This window comes from Falco cherrug, chromosome 1, assembly GCF_023634085.1.
Source record: "Falco cherrug isolate bFalChe1 chromosome 1, bFalChe1.pri, whole genome shotgun sequence".
Lineage (NCBI taxonomy): Eukaryota > Metazoa > Chordata > Aves > Falconiformes > Falconidae > Falco > Falco cherrug.
In genome coordinates, this window is record NC_073697.1 from 26,973,141 (window position 1) to 26,999,133 (window position 25,993).

Sequence of the window (25,993 nt, forward strand, 5' to 3'; positions counted from 1 at the left end):
TGTCAGCTCAGCCATCTCAGGAAAGCCTACCCACTCTGCTTCACTGAACTGCCTGCAAACCTTGAAGTCTTCATTTCATAATACACTGAAACAAGCCTTGTGAAGCAAATACAGAGGAGATGGGGTTTTCAGTTGCAGCGCGATTCTGGAGCACATCTTCGTCTGGCTTTGTCTGATGCAACAGCTCTCTGGAGCCTTCTGGTTTCTGATTCTGGCATCTCACAGCAGAAACCAGAACACAGTCACTGCTCTTCAACACATAAAAACAGCAGCATGAACTGTTGTAAACAAAGATTAACCCACAGAGAAAAAAGACCATTTAATAAGAACATACTGGCAAAAATCTGTCTTAAAAAGAAGTTGAAACCAGGTAGTAAATTCATTAGTGGAATGGGGACCGCAACACAGTTGTCTGCAATTGTAACAGATTTGAAGATTCACAACGTGACATTTTGCATGTGATCTTTAATGTTCAAACAGTAACAACTGCTACTTTTAAATTAGGGTTACAATACCCAAAACTTTCAGTGGAGAGGCATTGCAACAGCTGAGATGCAGAAACATATTTCTTCCAAAAGCAAAAGGTTTTTAACTGAGGACTGCAAACACCTAGCCACTTGTGTAACTCTGCCTAAGTATGATGCAGTTCAGGTTCTTCTACAAACATGTCAGTTTTAGTGTTTGGGGGGCGCAAAGGCTTTGCAATCAACAGCTGAAGAGAAAAAGAAGTAGGAAAGAGAAGAGTACAGGAAAGATGGGCAGTGATGGAGCTCTCGTCTTGTGTGCTCGGGTGCAGAAACTTGTAAAGATTTAAAACTGATATGAAAACCTCACACAAGACTGGTATGCTTTTATGACCATAAGCCTCCCTTACAATCAAGTTGATGAGTGGTAAATATTCACCAGCTTGGGAGCTGGCAGGATGATCACAACATCAAGTCTCCTGTGCACCACTGCTATTCAAGGTGCCTGCAATGCAAATACTTGCTCACCTACATCACAGATGAGCATCATCTCTGGGATTCATGGAGGGGAATGACTTAATTTGGAATTTCTCTTTATAGAGAAGCTTAGAGGCAGCACAGGGTATGGAGAAGAGCACCCTTTTCGGAGGCAAATTGTAGGTAGGTAAGATCTGAGCTATAGCTTATTTGCTTAGTAGGGTAACTCCTGAAGTCCCACCCTGCATTTGAATCAGATAAGCCACTGCATCCATTCCTGTTGAGACACATGAGCTGGGGCTCAGTCAAAACAGACACAAGTGATTCTCTCAGGATCCGTGGAGACTGAATCATCCTACTGTGCTATATGCCATCTTTCATGGCACCATGCTATTAGCCCCTCAAAGATCAGTTCTTACCTAACTGAATGACAGGGAAAGGGAGAAGAAAAATCTTGCTGTACTAAGAAATCCTCCAAGGGACTTCTATGGCAGCAGAAACCTTGGGATGGGACAGATCTGCAAGATCTGAGAGATGGTGCAGAGCAGAGGGGACAGATAACCTGAGGGGAGAGGAACACCACAACTCACAAGGAACGTACAGCATTGCATGTTGACCCCACTCCATCTTCTAGCAGAGTTCTCTTACACATCTGGAGATTCCACCTTCTTAGCCTGGCTTTCTGTGCAGAAGAGTAAGTTGACCCGAGTAGGTATATCAGGATTTGACTTGCCAGGCTCCTCAGGATGAAAAGCTTGTTTCTGTCTTATTTTGATACAACCCAGGCAGTTATACTTAGTATGCGAACTCAGGGAGGGGAAAAAATTATTTACCCATTCTAAATACATGCATTCAGCATTGCCATGTAATTAATTTTTTTCTATAGTAGGTGACTGGTTTCATTAACATCACTGTTTCAAAAAGAAGTGTACCATAAATACATAAGAATTTTAGTGCTCATGAAAAAATACCTTTCATCCTTAGAGACTGAAATCTTTTGCCTCCAGAATTACAGCAGGGGCAACAGAGGTGATGACAGCACAGATTCATCTCTGCCACCCCAACCATATGTCTAACCCAGTCCTGACTGCAAGACAGCCCTTCTGGAGTCACAGTCAGGTGAGCTCTAGGAAGAATCAGGTTAGGTTCCTCCTCTTCGTCCCATCTTTGACCACATTGCTGAGGAACAAGATGAAGATAACACAACTAAATCTCACTAAGCCACATTACAGCTGTCAAATGTCACTAAGTATCCTATACTGGACATACTGGATTTGATTACTGTTACACAGAGACTTGAGCGTCTGTAAGAAGTTCTAGGCTTGCCTGCAGGCCATTTATTATATGGATAGGACAATCTGCTTCTGTGGTTAGCTAAAGGAAGAACCTCCAAAATATGAAAACAAACTGTCAGGATTTTGCAACAATGTATACAAGAGTCTTTTAAATAGAATACACAGTGGTCAGATTTTATACACTAAGTTCTTAAAGTAAAAAAAAAAACAACCTCCACATAGACAGATGTGTCAAGAGCTGGGGGTTGATCCAGGCAGAAGTTTGTCATTAAATAAATGCAGACAAACCAACAAACAGAACATCAACAGGAAAACCAACAAAATCAGCACAGTCGTCGTCTGCATGTCTCCAGGCTGGGCCTGCTCCAGTCCAGGTTAGCAAAGTCCAAACACAGGCTTGTGAACCAGGGCATGTACTTGCACCTTTCATTTTTCAAGACAGTGCCCACGTGTGTGCGTGGGGAGCAGATCAGGTAGAGAGCACACCTGTCTCGCTAGGGGTACCTGCACTGCGCTCCTGCCAGCAGTCCTCCTTTGAGTCACCTCCCATTCTCTCTGCCACAGCATCTTTGTGCAAAGACAGAAGGAACGAGCATGGGCAAAGCCACTGCTGCTAGTCCTCAAAAGATCTTGCACTCGTTAATGGAGAAGAGCTTCCGCCTGTTCTGCCTCTTGGCTTGATTGACTGCTGTCCGCACAGCGTACTCAAACACCTGCTGCACGCCCCGGTTGCTGAGGGCAGAGCACTCCAAATAGCCTTTGGCTCGCACGTCCTGGGCAAGCCGCTTCCCATCTATCGGGCTGATGCAGGAGGAACTGTAGGGCCCTGTGTCACGCTGGTCAGTCTGAGTACCCACCACCAAAACAGGAATGCGGGGCAAATGGCTACGGATCTCACCGATCCATTTGTTCCTCAGGTTCAGAAAGGAATTGTGGTTTGCCACCGAGTAGCACATTAATACCACATCTGCCTGTTGGTATGAGAGGGGGCGAATGCCTTTGAAGGCATCACTGCCGGATGTGTCCCAAAGACCTAGGCTAATCTGTGTACCATCCATGAAGACATCCACGCCAGTGTTCTCATACACGGTGGGTCTGTAGTCATCTGGAAAAGTCTCAGAAGTGAAACGTACCAAGAGAGATGTTTTCCCCACTGCAGAGTCTCCCACCAGCACACACTTGATTGAATCCAGCATTTTGTTAATGCCCAGGGCCAAGAGCACCGTCTCCGTGCAGCAGGAGTGAGATGGAGAGATGCAGTGGTCTCAGAGGCTTTCTAGATAACTTCCATTTGGTGAGAAACCATCCAAATCTCTTTACTTCTCAAGACTTGATTGTGCCGCTTGAGTCTAAAATCCCCTTTTCTCCCACACGGCTCTGTGGTGCTGTCGATTTTAATTCTTCAGTGAGTCAAATGATGTTTCTAGAAGAGTAAAAATAAAATGTAACATTTATAACCCACAGAGAACAAACAATTCTTCAAGATAAAGATGCCCAGACACGTCTTTGGACAGCCATGGGGAGTACCCCACATCGAGGATGCTGAACCTTACCGCTCCCTCTCAGCCGGCTGCGTGTGCAACAGCCATTCACGTAAAGAACATTCTTGCTGCTCCACAGGGGCTAACAGTCCTATTGTCTCTGTCACTCTCCACTGATGCCAACTATTTTTTCCCTCTAATTGTCTAAAAACCTAATCAAATCAATTTAACTTTGGTATAACTGCTACTAACCTGTTTTCAGTGAGACATTTCCTGCCTCCAGCTTCCACCAAGACTGACAGAATCCTGAATTCCTCTCAACTAATCAGTCCAAATTCCCTTGAAAATGTACACATGCTGTCTAGAGGTAGTCAAGAGAAAAAAAGCCATTCACTAACCAACCAGACTATTGCAGCAATCCTATAATGAACAGTAACACAGAACCACTTGTGACAACGAGGAAGCAAAAACTTTAAGTGTGAGTCTCAAGCAACACGAACCTTAACAGTTTTCAAAAGCAATGAAGGATTCACAGCAAAACTACAAAAAAGTTCAAATTTTTTCTTATTAATCACTTTCAACAAGCAAGAAGCACAAGCCAGAGAAAGCTATGCCACCAGTGCTTACTCCAAACGATTTTGTTCGAAGGGGACACAGCTGTCCTGACATTTACTCTGTTGTAAAACTGAACTGAGAGTGCCTCTTCAGACTATGTAATTGCTTTTGAGTTCTTGCCAGCATTCAGTCAAATTTTCCTATTTTGAAAGCATTTCCCCACTAGCTGTGTGCAAGATTCACTGCTCGCACAGGGCAACACACAAGATGCTATGAAAATCAGTAACTGCAAAACTGAAGGCAAATTAGTTCTGCTCAATAAAAGTAACTAAGAGACATATCACAGCATGATTCCAAAATGTTGTGTGTATATTATACAAATAATATAATTCTGTCTCCTTCATATATGAAAAGAGAAGTCACAGCTTGAGGTTATTTGCCCAGAATTAAGTGATGGCCACAAAAAGCATATATTCTATGTTACCATAATGTTCTTCAGTTTCACCACCCTACACCCCCACCCCCCATATTTCTAGTACACTCACAGCTCTGGCTTACTCCACAAAAGGGAATAACAAAGGAAGAGAAAAGCACTAGACAAGCTTAAAGAGAACATTCTACAGGCGCTGACAACTGCTGCTGGCAACTCCCCTGCTTTCCTTTTGCAGTGAGGCAGCATCCTACCTCCTCTCATGCTGCCGGCACACCTGCATCTCTCCCACCCGATGCACCAGCTGAAAGAAGATGTGTCAGCGGCTTGGCCAGAGCCTGTTGTTTTATAGAGGTGGCACCAAGCCTGTGGGCAGTCCTCGTGTGTACTTGAGTTACGGGTATCTAGAGGAGTCATTGCAACAGATGGTGCTTCCTGGTCTGCCAGCGCGGCTGTGCTCTCACCATCTCAGCTCGTTTCTAGGAAGTGGGATGGAGGCTGAGGCTGCTTCGTGGCATTCCTGGCTGCCGGGAAACAAGCTGCTCCATTAATTTAAGATTTGGTGGCAGCAACTGGAAATTTGCTTTTAAACATTCAGTAGGTCTCTCCTTCTCCGTTCCCCAAACAAGCTCTCAGGGGAATTAAACAGGGTATTTACAAAATACATCTATGAAAAATTCAAAAAGTATATGCAGGATACACAGTCCGATTACTTAAATGCATCATCATCTTTCCTTCAGCGTATTCTACTTCAAAATTGTGTCAGCAGCACAGTTTGAAAACACCACAATTCACCACAAACCAGTGGTGTATGATTCAGACAAATCCTGCATGCTCCCAGGAGAAAGTTAGCAAGTATCAAGTCTCCTTTTCAGAATAAACATTTCTTTGGTGTAAATAGTCCTTAATGCCTTCAGGCTCACTATTTCATGTATATTTGAACATGGAGGGGAAGTAAGGATGTCCGAAGCATGACTTTTGCCAGAACAGAAAAAGACAGATGGTACTCAGCTTGGTGATCACCAGGTCTTATTATGTTGGCTATCTTGAAAGAAAGTAAATAAATCATTAAAGACTGAAAAAGAAATTAAGGACTAGTGAATATGACTAGCCAACACACACACAATAACAAAAGCTGAAATATTCCACCATGACAGTGGAGAATTGTTTTCAAAGCAAATTATGTTGTTCTACAATTCATTAATGAATAAAAATTAACGGTATATAACAAGGTCCATATTCTGGTCCTGTGGGTAGATTGCAGTCAGTGGTCCTGATCTTACTTTTGTTCACAGCCATGTGGAGTTCATGTGCCTCCATATATAGCTGGGACTACATATGTGAATATTGAAGATGTATTTTTAATTATGCACATAACCTGTCCCTGCTGCAGCCTGAGGGTAAGAGCTGTATCATTGTATTAAGATAATTATGCAAGTTCACCTCAATTAATGTAAAATTATTTAGATTAAACATCAATAGAAAACAATGTCCTTTAAAAGACAGGCCAGTACTGGGCACTTTTACACCTCAGTATACATCCAGTTGTGTAAATATTTGCAAAAGCTTTGGTTTCTTTCTCTCCTATTATATGCTATCGTCTTGATCTGACAGTACAGCATGGCACGCTCATTAAAAGACTACACAAAATCTTCTGATCACAGATGGTTCAGTGCAAGCTGCCAGTGGTTTCTTTTTCCAAAAAAATATTTGCTTTTCCGAATTTCACTAACTTTATGAAGTCCATTTTGGATCTGGAATTCCAGATATAAACCTGTATCTTCTTTTACACTACTTTGGTTTATGTTTTAATCACTGGTAACAATAGAAGATTTTATTTGAATAATAATATTATAAAAGCTCTAACCTTATTAAGTATAAGATTATATGTCTAGTTCTGATACAATTATTCTGAATAGTGACCTTTAATAAACTTTGGGATTAACCTCAAAGAAAATTCTTGCACAGTATTAGATAGAGCACTGCGTTTTCAACTGTATCACGTTGTCTGTGTAACTAATGGAACATTTATTTTCTTGTTCCCTCTGTTCATGAGAAGCCATACAACAGCCGCTCTCTGGGCACTGCCTGTGCTGCACCTCAGCAATCTCATGCAAGTAAATGCCTCACACTAGATCATGGCTGAATGTGACGCTGTTACCAGCCTGTAATGCAAGGGGACGGGAGGAGGAATGCAGCAGCACTAAACTCTTTGCAGATGGAGGATTCCCATGAATATGTGGAGGAAACCCATGAAAAACTAATCTAGTATTTGTTGAAACAATTCTACTAACAAAGGGAAGCAGGACTGCTTGTATCAGAGGAGGTAAGTTTATCAACTGAACCAAACAGGATTTTCACTTATGCCAGGAATGTCTTTGGCATCTACTATAAGATCACTGTGAGCATGGCTCACTAGGACTAAACATCTGCAGGGGATGAACAGTGTCTTACGATAGGGGAAAATAAACTCAGGAACGTCTAATTTCAAAACCTGTCTCGGATATTGATAGTGCACCCTCAGTTAAGATGGGATTTGAAAGGAATTAGCTCATACGTAAACAAACCATGCAGGCTTTTTAAATCAGGCAGTCACAAAGTGCTTCAGAGCGTTCAAGCAATTAACATGCTAACTATTATTGCCATTATCCGGTCCCTACCACAATTACATCTCAGTGCAGTTCCTGTTGATATCAGGATAAGAGCAAGCTAATTTTTCAGTTTGAGCACTGTGTATACTATCTCTTGAAGAGACCTGACATTGAGAGGAAATAAGAATATTTATGCTAATAAAAAAAGTTCAGAACCACTGGAGGGACTTCCACTTGCTGGGCAGTGCATATATTTTCTTTGCCTGCCTACATTACACCAGTAAGTCCCACCTCACGCAGAGGTGGGGTCTGCAAAACAGTGCCTGCAGTTCTTCTTGGTTGTGTTGATTGTAATCGCTGCTCTTTCTAACTGCACCACAGACACATAAAAACTCTCCATGCATCTCTTAGAGGCTGTCAGGGAGAGGAAGGAGACATGGAAACTACACCCAATGACCGGAACAGTGTGCAGCTTTACACCTTCAACTCTGTGGGTGCAGTCAGCACTGCAGGGCACAGACAGGGCCTAGGAACAACTCCTGCGAACAAAAGGAGAGGGAAGAGGAGGAGAAGGAAGACCGACAAGAAATCAAGACGGGGCAGAGGTGCTGTTGCCTGGTTAGGGGCAGCACCCAGAAGATGCAGCAGGGAGAAAACTGGCCTCTGTCATGGAGACACCATGGCCATTGTGGATCCAGTCTGGATGCTCAGCTAGATCACCAGGTTGCCAAGTCCATGCCACCTTGTTTTCAACTCTGTGGATGAGTTGTACTTGCTCCATTCAGACACAAACCTCCAGGACTGCTGCACGAGCCTTTGCTGCCACAGCACAGGGCTCCTGAAAACAAATACATCGGCCGTAGTCCATCTGGAGACTGCAGCTGGTCTGCAAGAAAATGGCCCCTCGCTGCGAAGTTTCCTGTCACGTGTTCATTAAGCTGATGCTCTGATATTTGCCTTAGCTGCTTCCGGGTTTTTAAACTCATTTTCAGATGGTTTTGATCTACAGCACCAAGTGGCCCTGTCTTGCCAGTCTAGGAAACAGCCTCCCACTGCCTCAGACAGTGTCAGCGTTTCAGTCTGCAGGGGCATTCGGTGCTGGTACCACTGCCGTGAAGGAGAACTGGCTCACAGCCCATACCTCTGCCAGGTGCTGCAACTTTTCCCCAAACTGCTCCACCAAAAAATCTGCATTCAACTCATTCACTTTCCAAGCATGCTACCACAGGGGACATCTTTATCCTCTGGCCCAAGAGCAAGATGGCAGGTTATTTCAGATTCAGCCGTCTGGTATATTTACAATACTGATGGATTAATTGCCAGGTGATCTCTCAATGTGTTTTTATATTTTCAAGAATTAAGAGGATGCCTAGAAGTTTGGATGCAAGCTTTTATAAGGTATTTTATCCTTAAGTACAATCATACCTGCAATAGCTTCCTAAAATTAGAAAAGCAAACAACACTTAATGAACCCATATTTTCAAAGCCAGGATGTCTTGTCATCTCAAAGACAATCTTCTTCCAGCATTTAAAAAAACTGCAGACATAACAACATAGAAACTTGTCTTTCAATCCCTTATTTACAGAACTGAAATCCTGTTCTTGTTTTAAAATTTCAGTGCTTTGTTTTGAAAAAACCACAAAACTAAATTATTTTTTTGAATTTCTAATTTATGAAGTATAAAGAAAATGGAAAACCACTTTCATAGAAGCATTTGCAAAGTATCACTTCTGGATCAAGACAAGAAAATTTAAACCTTAGTTTCCTTCTTTGGCAGTTTTAACAACTGAAATTGAAGAAAAGGATTTATGATCAAATATTCAGTCATCCTGCCAACCTTATTATTAGCAACAGAACTCAAGTCATCAGATTTAAAGGAAATTCCCTCATATTGAGACTGTGGAATCTTGCTATAAAGTAACAACTAATACAGACCAATGTTATTTACAAGATGAAATGAGATGTGAAGTCCTAGTAAAGGGATGAAAGCTTTCTGTATAAGAAAATACATATTTACACATGCTTACGCACTGCACATACACATAAAGCAGTATAATGCAATATCTTAAATAAAAAGTTGCTAGTTTATTACTTTGGTAATAGTATCTACAATGAATATATATAAGCAATGGATAATGGCATGTCAAAAGATCTATTCAATTTACTACAGTCACTGAGAACTATTTAACTCTCATTTTAATCATCTGATTAGGTAAAAGAAATATTTATCTACAAGAACCCTTTAGCTGTGACTAATCACACCTTGATCCAGCTACTTACAAATTAAACATGAACACAAATCATTAGAACCGCTCCAAAACCTAACAAAAAGTCTGTAGGACTGTCATGCATTGATCCTAAATTCAATAGAAGTCAATGAGATCTTGCAGTGCTAAGTACCTTCAAAATTCAGGCCATGAGTCTGAAGCCATTTTTCTCCACATGCTTATGGCATGACGTGGTAAATTACAGACTATGTGGTATTCGCGGCACTATGGGTCATTTTCAAAAGTGACCCATTTTCAGTATAAATGTCGCATCCTCTCCAAATTAAAATTTGGGTAAATTGAGTGTAGGAAAGCAACAGCTCATGTGCTGTTCTCAGTCTGATCCAGTATCTTCCAAAGTCAGCAGCATGTCATGCCCAAAGCTTGTGCTTACAGAGCATTTCCCTTCTGCAAGATACTGGGTATGTCACCTTTATTTCCCACCCTGCCCTGTGGTAATTTTTCTTCTCTGCTCTTAAACAGAAAAGAATTTCTCCTTGAATCTCACCACAGATGCAACCATACATGGAGCAGCTGGTGTGCAAATGCCACACATGTGTATGTTCAAGCACAGAAGTTCATCAACCATCTGTCTGCGTTCCCTCGTAGTCTCTGGTTTTGTACACACATCCATACACACACACACATATATATATATATATATATGTATATATATATATATATTCATCACTGACACAGAACTGCTTTTGGGTCCAGATGGTGATACAAATACACTTGCAGATGAACATGGATGAAGTGCTACGCACTGACTATAGTGCTATCACATGTACCTATGCAAGGTCGCTCTGCCTATCAGAATGGACTCACAATTAAAAAGCAAATTTCCACCAAAGTCTAACTGCACTGTAGCCAAACAGAAGGACTGGTATTACAAAATGCGTTATATTTAAGTAACTGACTTCAATGAGACTACTCTGTGTGTAGAATTATTCACATGTGGAAATGTTTGCAGCTTTGGGCCCCAAACCACCTCAAACTTTTGATGCCACATCCTCTTTTAACACAGTTCACCTTTCTTGAAGTTTGAGACAAACCAAAAAGGCACTTAAAACATATTTTTGTGGATTTTTTTTTTTACAGGTTTAACTCTTCAAAATCTCCCCAGAGTTTTTTTGGCTGACAAATTGCAAAGTACTCTTTTATTTACAGCCTTCAATAATGATTGTGTTCCAGGAAGCCTAGCCCTTTCTCTGTTTTTGTCTAGGCTTTTTTTTTAACCATCTGCAGATACAGGTATAATCATCATGAAGTATCAATTTCCCTTTCATACACAACTAATACTTTTTAGTTTTAAATAAGCATTTGTAATTTCTTGCAGAATGATGCATTATTTACTAGAATGAATGCATAGAAGTGTATATGCATGTACACACAAAAAATTATTGAAAATAAATCAGCATAGATTTAAAAACAACTATTTCAATAATGAATCTTTAAATTCATGTACAAAAAATGTGACATCCATATGTACATGCATGTGTGTTTGTATGTCTAGATACATATAAAGACGTGTGTATATGTATATATTCATCCATTTGCAAAAGACTTTGCTACAGATTGCTATAAAAAACAGATACATATTCAGGGCAAGATATCTTACCATCATTTGAAAACCTGCATATATAATTTGTGTCAAAGAATGGGTGCATTATTAAAATTACCATGGTCTTTAAATTACTTTATTTCTACATTATGGGTATGATGTGTATTTGCATACACATGAGCAGAAATGACTGCTGTGCTAAATCTGCATTTGCAATAACCTAGGTATATAACTGATAAACAAAGTCTTACACATATAAATAAATTACATAGTCACACATTGTAAACAATTATATTTCTACTGTGTATGCAGCTGTTCAATTTTTTAGATGCATCTTTACAATATGTTATGAAGATTTATTATTAAGAAGATGCATGGATTTAGATTAAATCCCACAGATGCATAACATGGTAAAATGTTAAAACTAACAATCCAGCAACTCCATGTATGCACTTGCATTTGCAGGCAAAAGGGCTTCCTCTTTCAGAGCCTGTGTCAAGCCCACCCCAGTGGAGAGGGCTGACTTCTGCGTGGTTCGGCTCTAACCTGGGGTAGGACTGCACTCCCCTCCTTTGTTTGCACAGTACCTGATCTTCTTGACTGGGTCCCTTAAAACACTACCAAGTAATCAATATTAAGTGTAGCTAAAAGCTAATATATGAAGAATACAGGTGATACAACACCCTCCTCGGTGCTAAAAAAATTGTTCTACCATTTCTCCACTGCCCTCCATAGATCCCTGTTTCAGAGGTAAATTCAGGTTTGACTTTGCTCTGGTTTTATAAAATGCCTACCGCAAAATAAGGAGATTGTCAAGCCCAGATCTTCTCCCCCTGAGTTCAGGGGGAGGAGAAGGAGGTTCTCCATGTTCATTAAGTTATGTATTTACTTAAGTTTTATTTCAGTGGGAGTTAAAAGGCGGATGAGGAAAATATTGGTTAGAATGTAATGAGCCAGTGTTTGATAAAAGATTATTTTTGCATGTTTTGCAATAAGAATAAAATTTGTTGAATGTATAGGTGTTTTGTGCAGCAAATAATGATGTTTTCGTTGATCAAGCAATTCACATGTAATTGTAGTGACTTCTTGCTAAAAAATACTGTTGGGTTTTTTTATTTGGGAAGAATGCATACTTGTTTCATGTCACTGTTCAGTTTTGCTGTGATGAATATTAAACCTTGCATTACTGAGCAAAGCTAGTAAAGTAGCACAACAAATAATTTGGTTGGTTGTTTTATAATGCTGAGAAACTGGCTGATAATTTTAGCTTTTCCCCTTAGAATTGCCAGCAATAAAAAGCTTTTTCTTGCCTCTGTAGGCATTAGACTGTTTAAAATCACAGTCTAGATTTCAGCCAGAGAGAAACTGCCATCAGTTAAGTTTATTCTTACATTTTGTGTGTGCATGAACGTACATTAAAATGTTAAAAATTTGGAGAGCTCACTTGGAAATAATTTCAATCACTTTGCAAGAAGAGTGTGTGATACAAAACATACGATTACCATAGTTTTTCCTGCATTTGTTGATTTAAGGTCTTTATCCTTTTGATTTTTTTTAAAAATTAGAAAAGGAGTTGCCTTCCACAATCTATCGCACAACTCAGTTCATGCACTGTATCTGGCACAAGGATAAAATAAGAGTTAATATGTATTTACAAGACAGGTAGGAAAATATTTTTTCTCTCTATGTAGCCTCCCTAGAATTCCTTAATTCCTTGTATTAAATTAAATTAAACATAATAAATGGGCATGCGTACTTGCCTACATCAAATTGCCTATGTCCTCTGCACAGCTGTGATTAAAGCTCCATTTCAAATGAAAGTGCTGTCAAGATTTCTGGGTTTTTTTCTGGAATTAGCACAAGTTATACCTGGTGGTTCAGATTTTGCATTGACTTCTATCTTACACCAACCATATGCCTGAGCAAAATAGGTATTTCAGGACCTGTTTTCCTTTACTTTTCTCCAATTCTGGTATAACCTTAATCTCTTGTCATTTTTATATAAAACATATAATACTGCAGACAGCACTGGCTCATATGGAATAGCTTAAGAGGAGAAAAGCCTCTACTCCTTACCACCAAAGGTAATATATAAATCCTTCTCACTCATTCTTCAGCTTGGTATTTTGAAGAGCCATTTCAGATACTTAAAGCTGACACCTATTTGGCTTTCAGGTGGTTTAAAGATCATGCAAATCCCCACACTACGGTAAATCTTAATGCAAAGTTTCTGGTTTTTTAGTGGGAAGCATAGAAAGTTTTCCTTGATTTTCTTGATTTTTACATATTTTGCATTAAGATCATCACACATACAAAAAGAGAGATATTTCAGGAGAGCTATGTTTGAACATTCCAAGAACATTTCCCGTGCTTTATTTTTGATTGAAACTCGGAGATATTTTGCCCAACAGCTTTTCAACCAGAATAAAAACTCCACTGAAATATACATGAATTTAAAAAACTGCATTTAAACTGATGGAAACAAAAGAAATCACACGCGGCATTTTAAAGACAAGTTTTATAATTATTTTTCTAATGAGAAAAACGCAAGCACACAGATAATGAGAGGAAGTTAATAGATAATTCAGTATGTCATTACTTCAATAACTTTCAACTCTAAAGACTTTACCAATTTTTAAAGACAGTCATTTAATGAAAAAATAAAAAAGGCAAGCTGCAAACTCTGTGTCCACTGGCATGACTATCAGCAAAAGGAAATGGTTTTCTTGCAAAAATGAGAGGTTTCATACTCTAATGACCACATGCACAGGAGACAACCAAAACAGACTCCTAACTCCATAGGGGTCTTGGTCTCACACTTCTATATTAGGAGAGCCAGTCTCATCTGTAGTTTGACATAAACCGGAATAACCTGCAAAAGCAACTCACTGTCACTCATGAGGAAAAGAGGTATCACCAAATGGTACAACAGCCTCAAACGGGGCAAGTGTCAGTTATTGAGATTGTTATTCCACACTCACACTGGTGTGTTACAAGTGGCACCATGCACAGTACGTAACCACAGCCCTTCGTGCCAGCTTCTGCCAGGAGAGGTGATTCATTCGCTTTCCGGCACATGCTGGGTCTTTCCTGTACGATAGGTGACCATGGCCCCCTGTTAGGGAAACCCCCAAACCATAGCAGAATCCTCATGTGGTTTCCAGCGGGTTCAGGTAAAGAAAAGCATGCCAAATTCAGACCCACCCTCATCCCTTAGGAATTCACACTACTTTTTGGCTTCTGTAACCAAAAACCAAATGTGATTCCTTGTGCAAAAGAACTGTGACGGAGACACGGCAGCAAGCCATTGTGCAGGGTGGGAAAGATCAAAGAATCTGCAACAAACACCAGGCACAGCCACAAGCGGGGCTAGGCACAAGCAAATACTCCTGTACTCGCTCTGCGAGGAACACATGCACACAGTAAGTGTTCAGACCGCGTTCCCAGCTATCCTTCAGCTGCTGTGCCAGCCATGACGGCGATCCTCCATCACAGCCTCCAGCAGAATGTGACTGCTGGGACCGATGCTCCCTACTACTTTGGCAGCTGCTCATTTTAGACCCAATACATCAAGGTTTTGTACCCATGACTTCCAGTACTCACGCTTACTGCTGCATTACAGAAGTTTTGCTGGCTCCCCTTCTACTGTAGACTGACGCTTTTGGTGGATTAGGAAGGTTTTCCAGTTCTTCACTGACATAAGAATTGAAGCACAACTAAATTCTGCTATGCGCATATGAAATGTATTATGGAGAAGAGCTAACGGTAGGTTACAGCCTACAAATTCTGTTGTTACATCCCATTGGTGTATTTGTGCGATCCTGTCCAGTATTTTAAAACCATAATGCTTTAATAGTGGGCTTGAGACAGCTGCAGACAACTTTATTTCTTAATTACTGCACTGGGGTTATCCCAAGACATTTTTCAGCTGTAAGCTGTGCTTATAGCATGGAAACATTTGAAAACTGATTTAATAAAACTACACACCACTGGCCAAAAAGTGAGAATCTAATTCAGAAATTATGTTAAGCCGTGTAGCGTGATGCCTGAAATGTCACATTAAGGCTTTGAAAAAGGCAAGTTTCACAGTTACTTCTTTTATTTCTTTTCCATAATCAAAAGCATTATAAAAACCCTGCAATTTTTCAAGTTATGGTCAATGCCAAATCAAATTAATCACTTGAATGTTGCATGGAGTAACATTCAACCGCTTCTTAATGAAAACTACAGAATCACAGCACCAACATTTTACAAAGAAAACTGGGGGTGTTTCCTTTAGAGAGAGGAGGTATTTTTCATTGAAAATCCTTTTCATTCAAAGCTCCAAACCCAGCTATTGCTATGCATCTAGAGCTGCACAGCAAAAGTAAGAGGAGAAACAGCAGAAGCTCTTCTCCCTGCCTGGACGTCCTCTCAACTGGTTATCAGAAAGTGTCACCGAGAAAAGCTCCTCGGGAGCTTCTGCTAGTGTAGATTGACTGCTCTGCAAGACAGGCCAGAGGCACAGCCTGCAAGACCGCCACCACAATTTCTGCTCGTTTTCTATGCGCTCTGGGTATACTGCAAAGCATCCACTTACAGCTTTAAGGATTTATATGGCTTGTCCCTCACTGTATGAGAGATTGCCTCCCTGATATCACTGGCACTGCCAGCTGTTACCAGCTGATGTGACTTCAGCATCAGTCTCTCAGTTCCTGGGTTAATGCAGCAGGGAGTGTGCTTTCATCCCCAAATTAACACTCACAGTGAAGCAGCTGAGCCAGAATCTGTTAAACTTCTACATATAAACACTTCCTTGAGAAAGCTGGTCACCCAGCTGGAAAAGCATTTTTAGTAGCTATCTGGAAGTATAGCTCCAACTTCATGGTTTTACTGTGCTGTGTGTTGATACAGGGACTGTCCTCTGATATAGGCAATCATGTGAGGCCTGATGCTCTTCTGCCATGAGACCATCTCACACTGCTTTGGCATGGTGAAATTCCCTTAAAATGGGATTAAATGACAGCAATTTACAGCCACTTTGCACTGCCAATGGACTATGAATTTGTGTCTTGCTATACATGAAAATCAAGTCCATTTTTAAAATTTTAATTCTTTGCTCTGGAACTTAGTAAGTACAGATCACTTATAAAACCAAGAATCTCTATACATACAAAACTACCGTTTTTCCTGGTTTGCAGTACCTAATCTAGTGAATATAAGGCTTGGTATTATGCCCCAGCAAGGCCTGCTCCCTCAGCTTTGTAGGAACCAAAGATGGGGCTTTTCTACCCTGCGGTTACTGCCCCAGTCTCAAACGTGGCATTCACATCGAGTCTGTACCCACTTTCTCTGGACTTGCATGATACATCTTCAGATCTGTCTATGAAAAACGAGACTAAAACCCATTCTAAAGTTGAGTAAGTATACGTGTATGTTTTTTTCTACTGGAACATTTGTAAACACCCACTGATGTAAATGGGGTTTGGAAATATGAAATACAAAGCAGTACAATGCAATGCACTATCCCACCTTATTCTGACAGCAGCAGCAGCAGACAGGCATGTACTGATACCAAAAAAACGCTGACAGATGTGCCCAGTAACACCTAACTAATTTCACGTACCCTACCTTTTTCCTCTGCAAGTATTTTCTTCAGCATAAATCCCATGTTAAAGCTGGCCTCCTCCAGATGCCAGGCCCCACTCCCACCCCATCCATAGGCAGAAACACAGCTGAAAGAAGTTAGAAAATCTTAAAGCCACATTCAGATTTTTTGCAGGGACCCATGTCAGAGGGATGGTTTCAGCCTGAATGTGTTTCCTCCTCATTCACCTTTTAGATTAACTGCCTCTGTCTGGCAATGTGACAAGACCATGCCACCACCACTAGAGCATTGTAAGATGCAGGTTTGGTAAGCAGAATCTAGAAATGGTTGTGCACAGATACGCACACATGCACACAAACACATACTGCTCTCTGAGGGTTTCCCACACCATGAGCATGCCATGGTTGGCTCAGAAAGCAGCGGAGAAGAAGCCATGGGGGTGAGATGAAAGCAAAGAATTACAGCCATGCCCATTTAGATGGCAAACAGCCCTTCCATCTCAGAAGGTGGCAGAGACGTTTGGTAGACCTAGTGGAGCCAGACAGCTGCTGGAGCCAGAGCCCGTGACAGATATGTTGGCAAATTAAAAATACTTTGAATCTCACTTCAATCCTAACAACCTAAATTTCACCTTTCTCAAAGTCTCACAATAAAATCTTCACTTAATTTGCTTGGGAACATTTAAGATGAAGCAGAACAGTTTTCTCATAACCATGATGTACTTCGCAAATGGGGAAGAAAGCCATCCTTTGAGGTGTTGCAGGTTTACACATGCCTATCTTTCCTGGGTTCATAGTTTATACGACAGCAAAGGGGGTCAGAATCAGACCCGCCATCTTCAGAGTAATTCCCATATTATCTCTTTTTTCTTACATCAGTTAACGTGGAAAATACTGGTGTGGTGCAGCCCATCACACCCCTCTTCCTACTTTTATACACGGCCTTTTTATACTGAAGTGGAAACAAGCTCTGGAACAAATAAAAATCCAGGAGATACACAACCTGGGGCAGGATTAAATCAGTGTTTAACAGGATATCACAGTATTTAACAGATGGTATTAAAAGTAAAATTGATTATGTGAATCAATTTCCCAAATTTATTAATAAAACTAAAACTAAAGGTACTGAATTTGATTCAGAATATCAATTCACGTTAAGACTTCTAGAAAAAACAGAAAATGCAGAGAACTCACCAGATGTAGGAAGCTGAAAGCGGCTGTTGGAAATAAACGTTATGGAAGACAACTATTCTAGACGAGATAGGGGAAGAAAAAAAGTGGCGTTCTCTGTTCTTGGCTTTTTCAGATGGACTTCTTTTTAGCAGATTAGAACAATTTTATTATTGAGAAGAAAAAAAAAACCCAACCAAACGAAAAACCAACCCACAACTCAATAGGTAACCAGAGACCACTGCACAAACAGGCCAAAGGAGTCCTGGCGACTGGGTCTAGCTCACCCGGAGGCAGCAGTAACAGCAGACCCAGATAGTGTGACGAGGAACAGCCGAGTGGTTTAGGGTAAGTCAGCTTCCTGGTGAGCGCTCCTCAGCCCTGCCTGTGTGGGTTTTGTTGTGGGCTGGTGTATGAGTGCATATGTCTCTCTCTCTTCGGTGACTATGAGAGCAAATGTAAAAACCTTGAAGATGGGGGAGGGGAGCAAAACATGCAGGCTGCAGAAAGCTTTCCCTCTGCAGTTTGCCGCTCTTACAGCCACCTCCTCTCTGCTGCAGTGGCTAATGGCATAGTGCAGCCCGGCAGCACCTATATGTGCTAGAAAAGGAGCAGATGGACAACGGCCTGGCAGTGCTACATGTAATTCACATTCCAGTAGCATGAACAAGACTTGGGATATTTTTATACAAGCTGTAATATGGCCCTGCCTTTAAAAAAAAAGAGAGCATACACGTTTAGTTGATCTTGTACAAAACCCAAGGCAGGCACTTTTGGGCTGATTCAGCATTGGTTTATAGGGATCTGTTGTAATTCACTGAGGATTCCCCAGTAGCTTAGTTAGGATTGACCTGTATCATTTTACTAGCATGCACGTCCCTTCTTCTGCCAGCACAAGGAGGCTGAGCAAGAGAAGGGACCACAGGCACGGAGACTCCCACCTTTCCCAGTATAGACAATTTGAGCTAGCCAGATTCTCATCACTTCCAGCTTTCCTACTACAACACTGAAAGGAAAGCTCTGATGATAGTTTCAGGATTTCAAACCCCAGGTCTATGGTCTATACCCCAGGAGCTGTAAGCACAAGAGATTGTCCGCTTTTGATGATCAGGCAATCAGACTGCAGGGAGTACATTCCTGTCCCATACTCCTGAAGCAGCCCAGGAGCCCTGGCACAGCAGGAGAGCTGCCCCAGAGCCAAACACCAAGGGCCCTGATAAACAGCTCAGCGGGATGTCTGTTCCTCAGTCAGAGGCATGAGCAGTGGGCTCCCCTGAAGCCTTGAAAGGGGCCCCAGAGGCAGAGAAATGGAACCCAAGTCCTCTTCAGAAAATATTTCAGGCTCGGTGAAGCCATTTCAGAACACCTCTAGCCACAAAGCTGTAGGGCTGGGCTGCCTGATCCAGATCTAAAGCCATGCATTTTTGTTCCTTGCATGATGGGAACTCTCTAAAGACAGCTAATGAATTTGTCCACATTAACATTATGACAGCACAATCCATCCCAGGATAAAGTCACATCACTTCCAAGAATGATTTAAAAAGAACAAAATAAGGCAAAAAGGACACAAAAAGATAATTTATGTTAGATGAAAGGCAAACATAAAAAATAGAAATAGCTGCTGAAAAAATATAACCTGTGTAAACCACTGTAAACCTTCTGATACGATGCTTGAAGAACAGCGCTGCACAGTTAGGCTGGGGAATCAATTTGTTTCTTTTCCCTATGAAATGAAATTAATTCAGTTAATTATCAACAGGCATGAAGATAAGGAAGGGTGGCTTACAGAAGGTATTTTTGGAATACTATCTTCTTAAAAGCTTCGGTTTACCTTTCAATTTGAGACAAGATTTTGGATAAGGGGCTTCAGTGCATCATCAGTTTAAGTGAGAACTTGTGTTACTTAATTTTCACATTAAACGCCTATTCTGTTTTTAACCAGGTTTGGGTTTCCCAATACCAGTGCATGCAATCAGGCAATAAGTTTCCATTGCGATTATGGTAATCAGACACCCAAACATTCTGAAATGTTTCCACCTGAATGCTGTGGCTTGTCAGAAGTAGAGAAATAAATACCGTTCACAAATTATATTGATATAAAAGTCTTCAGTAACCATCACCCGTTTTAGGTCTGCTACAGATAGCAGCTGCTTACAAACGCAGCTAGCCTTTTCTGTTTTGTGCTGCAGACTAATCCAGATGTGAGGCCATCTGGCTAAGCAGTTTGCATTTTGGATAAAGAGCGCATCCATCTATAAAATACTTCACAAACAACTTTTGAATCAAGTGAACTCAGCAAAAAAACCAAGACAGTAGAAGAAGAAACATGTCCTAACATGTCTTGATTGACATCCATTTCCCTCCTCTGTGCTTCCTAGAGCATCTTGATCCAATAACTTCCCAAAAATGGTTGAACATGAGATTTATTTTTGTTTCTTCCATTCTTTTGGGGTTTTTTGAATAAAAGTTTGATACCTTTCTTAGGAATGCACATGCTTCATAACTTCACTTCATAGTGACCTGGAACTCCATGAAGACACCTTCAGCTGCAAACTTTCTGTACAACACATAGGCAATTCCAGAGTTAGGTGTAATGTTGCAGCCTGACACATTTCTCTTGATCCTTGGGTGTTGCTTTTTTCTTTCTTACTGCAGTTTTTCTGCTCCTTTTCACCTCTTCATGCTGTGCAATGAAGGGGAACATCTGGCTGTGAGAGAATATTGTTAATACATTAAAAAATTCATTGCTTCTCCTTTTTTAAGCTCAGTATAAGTCATTATCTGGGACTTTCAGAAACAAACACTTTGTTGTGGAAAATATTTATGGGGTAGAGTGGAGGGTTGCAAATTATTTTTGCATTGAAAATAAATTGACAGCAAAAAATAGTCTTAAACCCCAAGTAACTCAGGATTTATGACCAATCATGTAAAAATAATATTATCCAGGGTTTGTCATGTAAAGACATGGGCTGGTTTACAATGAAAGGTCACATTTGTTTCTTAATCCACTGATTTCTGCCTCACTTGGAGAAATCAGCAGGCTGCTGATGTTAGGAAGGGATATGAGATCAAGGAAGGAAGCTGTCCCCCCTGCCTGATTTCCTTTTGTTCTTAGATTTGCTCTGATTCTGGTCAAATAGTATGGTATGTGCAATGCTCAGGAAGTAAACCATGACACTCTTGATACACATTGCATTCAGCCCTACAGGCCTGTCATCTGTTCTAGATGATCATTATATTATACAAAATAAAGCTAATTGTTGCTTACGTCTAGGCACTGCACCAGAGGTATAAACAACACATGAAGTATGCTTATTTTGTTAAAAGAGAGACTAATATTTTTTTTGTTAACATTTTCAAAAGGAACCAGGAAAAATTTATACGGTCAGGATGCCAGCTGTGTGTCAGGAAAACTGGGATGTGGCTCTTTGCTTTCCCTTGGGTTCTTGGGCAATACAGGGGAAACGAGGTAGATTGCCCAGGGTTCAGCCTGGGGGCGAGAGCATTCCCTTCCCAGGCATAGACACTTCAGAGAAAGGGAAGCATCCTCACAGCATGGTGGAGAGCATTGCTGAAGGCTCTAAAGCAGGCCAGGCACAGCAACTTCTGAAGCATTACTCATTGTCAAAGAACTAAATCTGAAAGAGGAAATGAAAATACAGTTTAAGAAGCGGTTCCTATATGGATTTTGGTAGAACTCTCACACTATTAATTACTTTGCCTTGATGAATTTAGGCTATGGTTCTTCAGCAAGCTGACACAGTGGTTAAACACCTCTTGGTATTGGTATTGCAGTGGCACAAACAGAAGCATCTGATGATAAAACAGAATCCAAAACCTAGCATGATGCAGGTTCCTGATACATTGTGTGGGAAGAACTAGAGGTCCTCAGAGGGTGAGTCAAAGCCCTCCAGCATACTGAGGCTGGAGCATGCCTGACAGAGAAGCCTAAATGCACGAGCATGCCTGAAACGTCACCTCCTCCCCATAGATTCTCCTGCCTCCCTCCTGAGTTACAAGGTTCAACCCTCAACTTGGCTTATCTTGAGCCCCTTCGCCAGGCTTGCCTCTTCCCTGAGACATGCCAAAGGAGCCAACACAGCCCTGGCACAGAGGGATTGGTGATATGCTGCAGGCAGGGAGCCAGGGCCACAGCTGCAGATCCCCACTGCTGTGAGCATGGGCTCCACGACAGCTAGGTACCACCTCCAGCCACCTTTTCTGCTGGTTGCCATCCTGCACCTGGCAGGGCCATTAGGAGGCAGAGGGGCAGCCACAGCCCGGGCACTGCTTGCATACCTAGCAGGTAGAGCTGACCAAGGAGCATGTCCATCCACCCTGCAAAAGCAGATCCGTCCCCCCTGTAATGTGGAAATGGAGCTGCCTCCAGTGACATGCTTGCCTATGCTTCAGGTGGCCACAGAGCAGTCCTCCAGCTACCCCTGCCCCAGGGGGTTTGGCCCTGGGCCACCCAGTCTCTGGGTGCAAAGGGTGCTGAGATGGGCACAGAGCACTGACTGACTCAGCCCTAGGCTCGCCTGAGCAGCACGGACCTCTCAGGCCCAAAACACAGAACCCTGAGTTGTGCAAACAACGACCAAACTTGGGGTTGGTGCTAACATTTGGGTGTGGGCATCTGTGTTTATCCAGCCTCTTCTCAAGACTGATATAGCCCTGCTCCGTACATTAAACCCATACACTTGTGCAGACGAGGCAGGCAGAGATTTCCTCACTTTCTGAGACCACAGCCTTCTGCAGTCTTAACTACTCCTCACTGCTTTTGTGTTTTCCTGCTGTGTATGGGTTACTGATTAGCTATTTCTCTGGAACAGAGATCAGGTTGTCCGCAAAGTATGCTGTGTGACAAAACTAACATTTACACACTTCTTTTTTCTTGGTATCTGACAAGCAGAAACCAGTGTGCTAACTTCCTAGCGCAATTCCTCCCGTGACGCCAGTGCAGCACTGTCGGTCAGGACAATGTATGGGAAGTGCTTTCCTCCAGGGCAATATGAAAACTTACTTCCCTTTTCTCGAAAGGAAGCACACTTAGGAACTGCACTGCAGGTTACTTAATTCCCCCAGCTCTCATTCTGAGACAGTCTAGCATAAAAGCAGTCACACCGCTGAGAAGAAATTAAATTTTCTCCCCCAAAATCAGGTATTAATTCCCAAAACACCCACCCACCCAACTGAGGGAACAAGAGTTCCTCTGCCTTTGCCTACTGTTGGGTTTTTTTGCCGGAGCTCTTGGGAGGTGTTCGCAGCCTCAAGGAGCCCAGGGTGGCCGTGCTGCCCTGGAGCTGGCAGGGAGAGGGCAAGAGCACACAGGCAGGCCGGCTGCGGCCGGGAGGCAGAGACCAGGGCTGCAGGGCAGGCAGAGGGGAGTCCAGGCAGGAGCCGGCAGGGAGGGCAGGGGGCAGCAGGGCCAGCGGGGAGGGCAGGGGCCGGCAGGCAGGGCAGGCCCCACTAGCAGCCCTGGGGTCCGAGGGGCAGCCCTTTCCTGCCGGCAAACACTTCCACACTCACAGCGTGCAAGCGCACATCTGCTTCTGTACATCGTCTGACTTTCGCAATTTTCTCTCTCCCCACGGACATCCACACTTCCTTCCCCCATCTGGATTTAATGCAAAAATAATCCCAGTGCCTTTGCTGAAACCACGGAGGAGGCTGCAGTGGTTTCTTTGTGAAATCGCACATAACCTGAGGCTGCTCCATGGCTTCAGGGCCAGGTCAGCTCCCACCCTCATCCCCAGCCTCGCCCAGGGGTCAGGGCAGCCCAGGTGCTCCCAGCGCTGCTCTTCCCCAGGCAAGGAAATGCTGACGGAGGCCAGAAGCACTGAGGAAACGCAGGTTCCTCCTTTCATTCTGCCTAGGAGGGCAGAGACCCGAGCTCTGCCACAGCAGGGAAGTGGCGGAGGAAGCAGCTTTTCTCACCAGCCCCACCGCAATGCAGCCCCAGGCCAGGCCCCGCCACCTGCCCGCCTGGGGGTCCCCCTTCCCTGCTTCCCCAGCAGCCCCCTGAGCACCGCACCCCAGGAATCCACAGCTCAGGGCAGCTGGGCTCCTGCGCCCCGGGGAACCACCAGCAACACCAGTGCCCAGCACGCACCTCACCAACCTCCCTGGGCACCCACCCACAGCGAGCAGGGCCAGGAGCTGCCCCCTGCCCTCTCCCCAGGGGCTGCTCCAGCCCCAGCCCCGCTCCAGGCACAGCCTCCTTATTTCTGCCGTCTGTACATCAGCCTCGTCGGGGAAAGAAATGCCAGCACAAACTGGGCCTCCTGCCCCAGCAAAGCCAGAAGCCATCAGAGTTCCTCATGGGAAAATCAACAAAATGAAGGCAGCAGCTGTTTCTATTTTGAAAATACGCTTTTCCCCACTTCCTCCTGTTTTGAAGAAGGAGATGGGGATAGTCACAACCATGCAGCCTCAGGTTCCCTGCTTCACCGGCCAGTTTCTCCTTTCTAGTGCGTGAACATGGAGATGTTTCCCCAGAAGAAGCCTCAGAGCAGAAGCCTGACATAGATGCCCTGAGTCACTCCCCAGGGGTCTCTGGTGGAAGCCCCCCCTGTCAGCCAGGGCGTACCATCCCTCCAGAGACATTCTGTTCTCTCTGCAGTATATCATGTTAGCCGCTTTACGTGACTATCTTGAAAAATGCCAGAAAGCTGAAGCTCCCAGTCACCTGTGGCTTGCCTATATGGCACTGCAAGACAGTGAAAGGGGATAATCTGGAAAGGCAAGAAGGACACATAAGCAAAAGAGACTACTTTTACCCTGACTTAGAGGTGGGAATCCAAAGCAGTGCCTTGAGAGTTGGCCAACATAGAGCAAACACTGTTACACAGAGCTCCCACAGCCCGACTTGACAGGATTCCATTTACAAACCAAATTGATTAAACGTCTGGCACAGGCAGAGACTTCCCATTGCAGGATGCAATCCTGTCCAGTGTGTACAACCAGCCATGGATCTGTAAGAAGGAAGTGCGTCCTTCTTACAGAGAGTTACCCTCAAGATAACACAAAAATAATAATGATCCATACAGTTGCTTACCAAGCTTGTAGAAAGAACAATCATCATAGCAGCACTGCCACACTCAGATGTCCTACTGCCCAAAGAAGTTTGCAGATATCACATCCTGATCACACAGAGGAAATGCAACAGCATTTAGTATTCTTACTATTATTTCAGCACTCCCAGAGTCATGTAAGACATCTCCTGAACCGTATGAAAAAACATTCCCTACTCACAAGGAGTACATAAATCTAGTTTTAGACCCAACACCATGACAGAGGACACAAAACAGCTTAGGACAATAGGCAGGAAAGCAAGATGGTGGCTTTTATCCTGTGCTCCCCTTCAGTCCTTTCTGTTTCTGCAGCTTGGGTTAACAGCAGAAGGGTCCCCGGCCGTGGGGACCTCTGGTGGCACTGGGGATACACGGCTGCCTTTTCCAAACCCTGAAGTGGCAGGGATTGCCTACATGTCCATCGTGGAATGGATGCCAAAAGCTCCATTTGTTCACCAAGAAGCTATCAAAACTGCAAGTCCTCCCCACCCCCAAGGTCTGCGACCCAGCTTTTGTCTCAGTCAAGACAAAGATCTGTAGCATACTTAAAGTATGAAAGCTACATAAATAAAAGTTAAAAGAAAACCCAAAACCTGAACACGGTACAAAACAGGTCGCTCACAGGATGTTGTGCCCTATCTACTACACTTAATTCAGCAAGACCGCTGAATGGTGCATCCCAGCAGCTGCTTTGATACGCTGGTTTGGATATATCAGCATGGCTCTGCTGGAGCTGAGGGAAATGTGCTGCCCCATCTGTGCATGGTACCTTACTACATGGTCCTGCAGCACCCCAGGGTCTCCTGAACACCTCTGCCATCACACACCACCTTTCCCTATCAGCTTTTGCAAGTCCCTTCTAGTGCTTGCCAGCCTCCCAGTTCACAGGCATGCCCCTGCTCTGTGCCACAACCCATCCTGCGGCATAAAGCCCCTCACGCTGCAATAGGCCTTTCCTCTTCGTCACAGCAGTCTCTGGGTACGGGTCTGAATCCAGTAGCCAGGCTTCCCACAGCTCTTTCAGGGCCTGTGACTGCAC

The 25,993-nt window shown here is 43.0% G+C and overlaps 1 protein-coding gene across 6 annotated transcripts; it reads right to left on the reverse strand.

Annotated features, from left to right (window-relative positions):
• Positions 1 to 448: 448 nt before the first annotated feature.
• RHOH (ras homolog family member H) lies at positions 449 to 25,023 on the reverse strand. 6 transcript variants are annotated; one of them, XM_055725154.1, is made up of 3 exons: positions 24,939 to 25,023; positions 20,357 to 20,589; positions 449 to 3,659 (listed from the first exon to the last, which is right to left on the reverse strand). In XM_055725154.1, exon 3 carries the CDS (start codon positions 3,430 to 3,432, stop codon positions 2,857 to 2,859), a length of 576 nt encoding a protein of 191 aa, XP_055581129.1. In that variant the 5' UTR covers positions 3,433 to 3,659; positions 20,357 to 20,589; positions 24,939 to 25,023; the 3' UTR covers positions 449 to 2,856. The 6 variants fall into 6 exon arrangements, with proteins under 6 accessions (XP_055581129.1, XP_027655775.1, XP_055581136.1 ...); XM_027799974.2 differs by lacking the exons at positions 20,357 to 20,589; positions 24,939 to 25,023 and adding an exon at positions 17,906 to 18,325; XM_055725161.1 differs by lacking the exons at positions 20,357 to 20,589; positions 24,939 to 25,023 and adding an exon at positions 16,736 to 17,433.
• Positions 25,024 to 25,993: the final 970 nt, after the last annotated feature.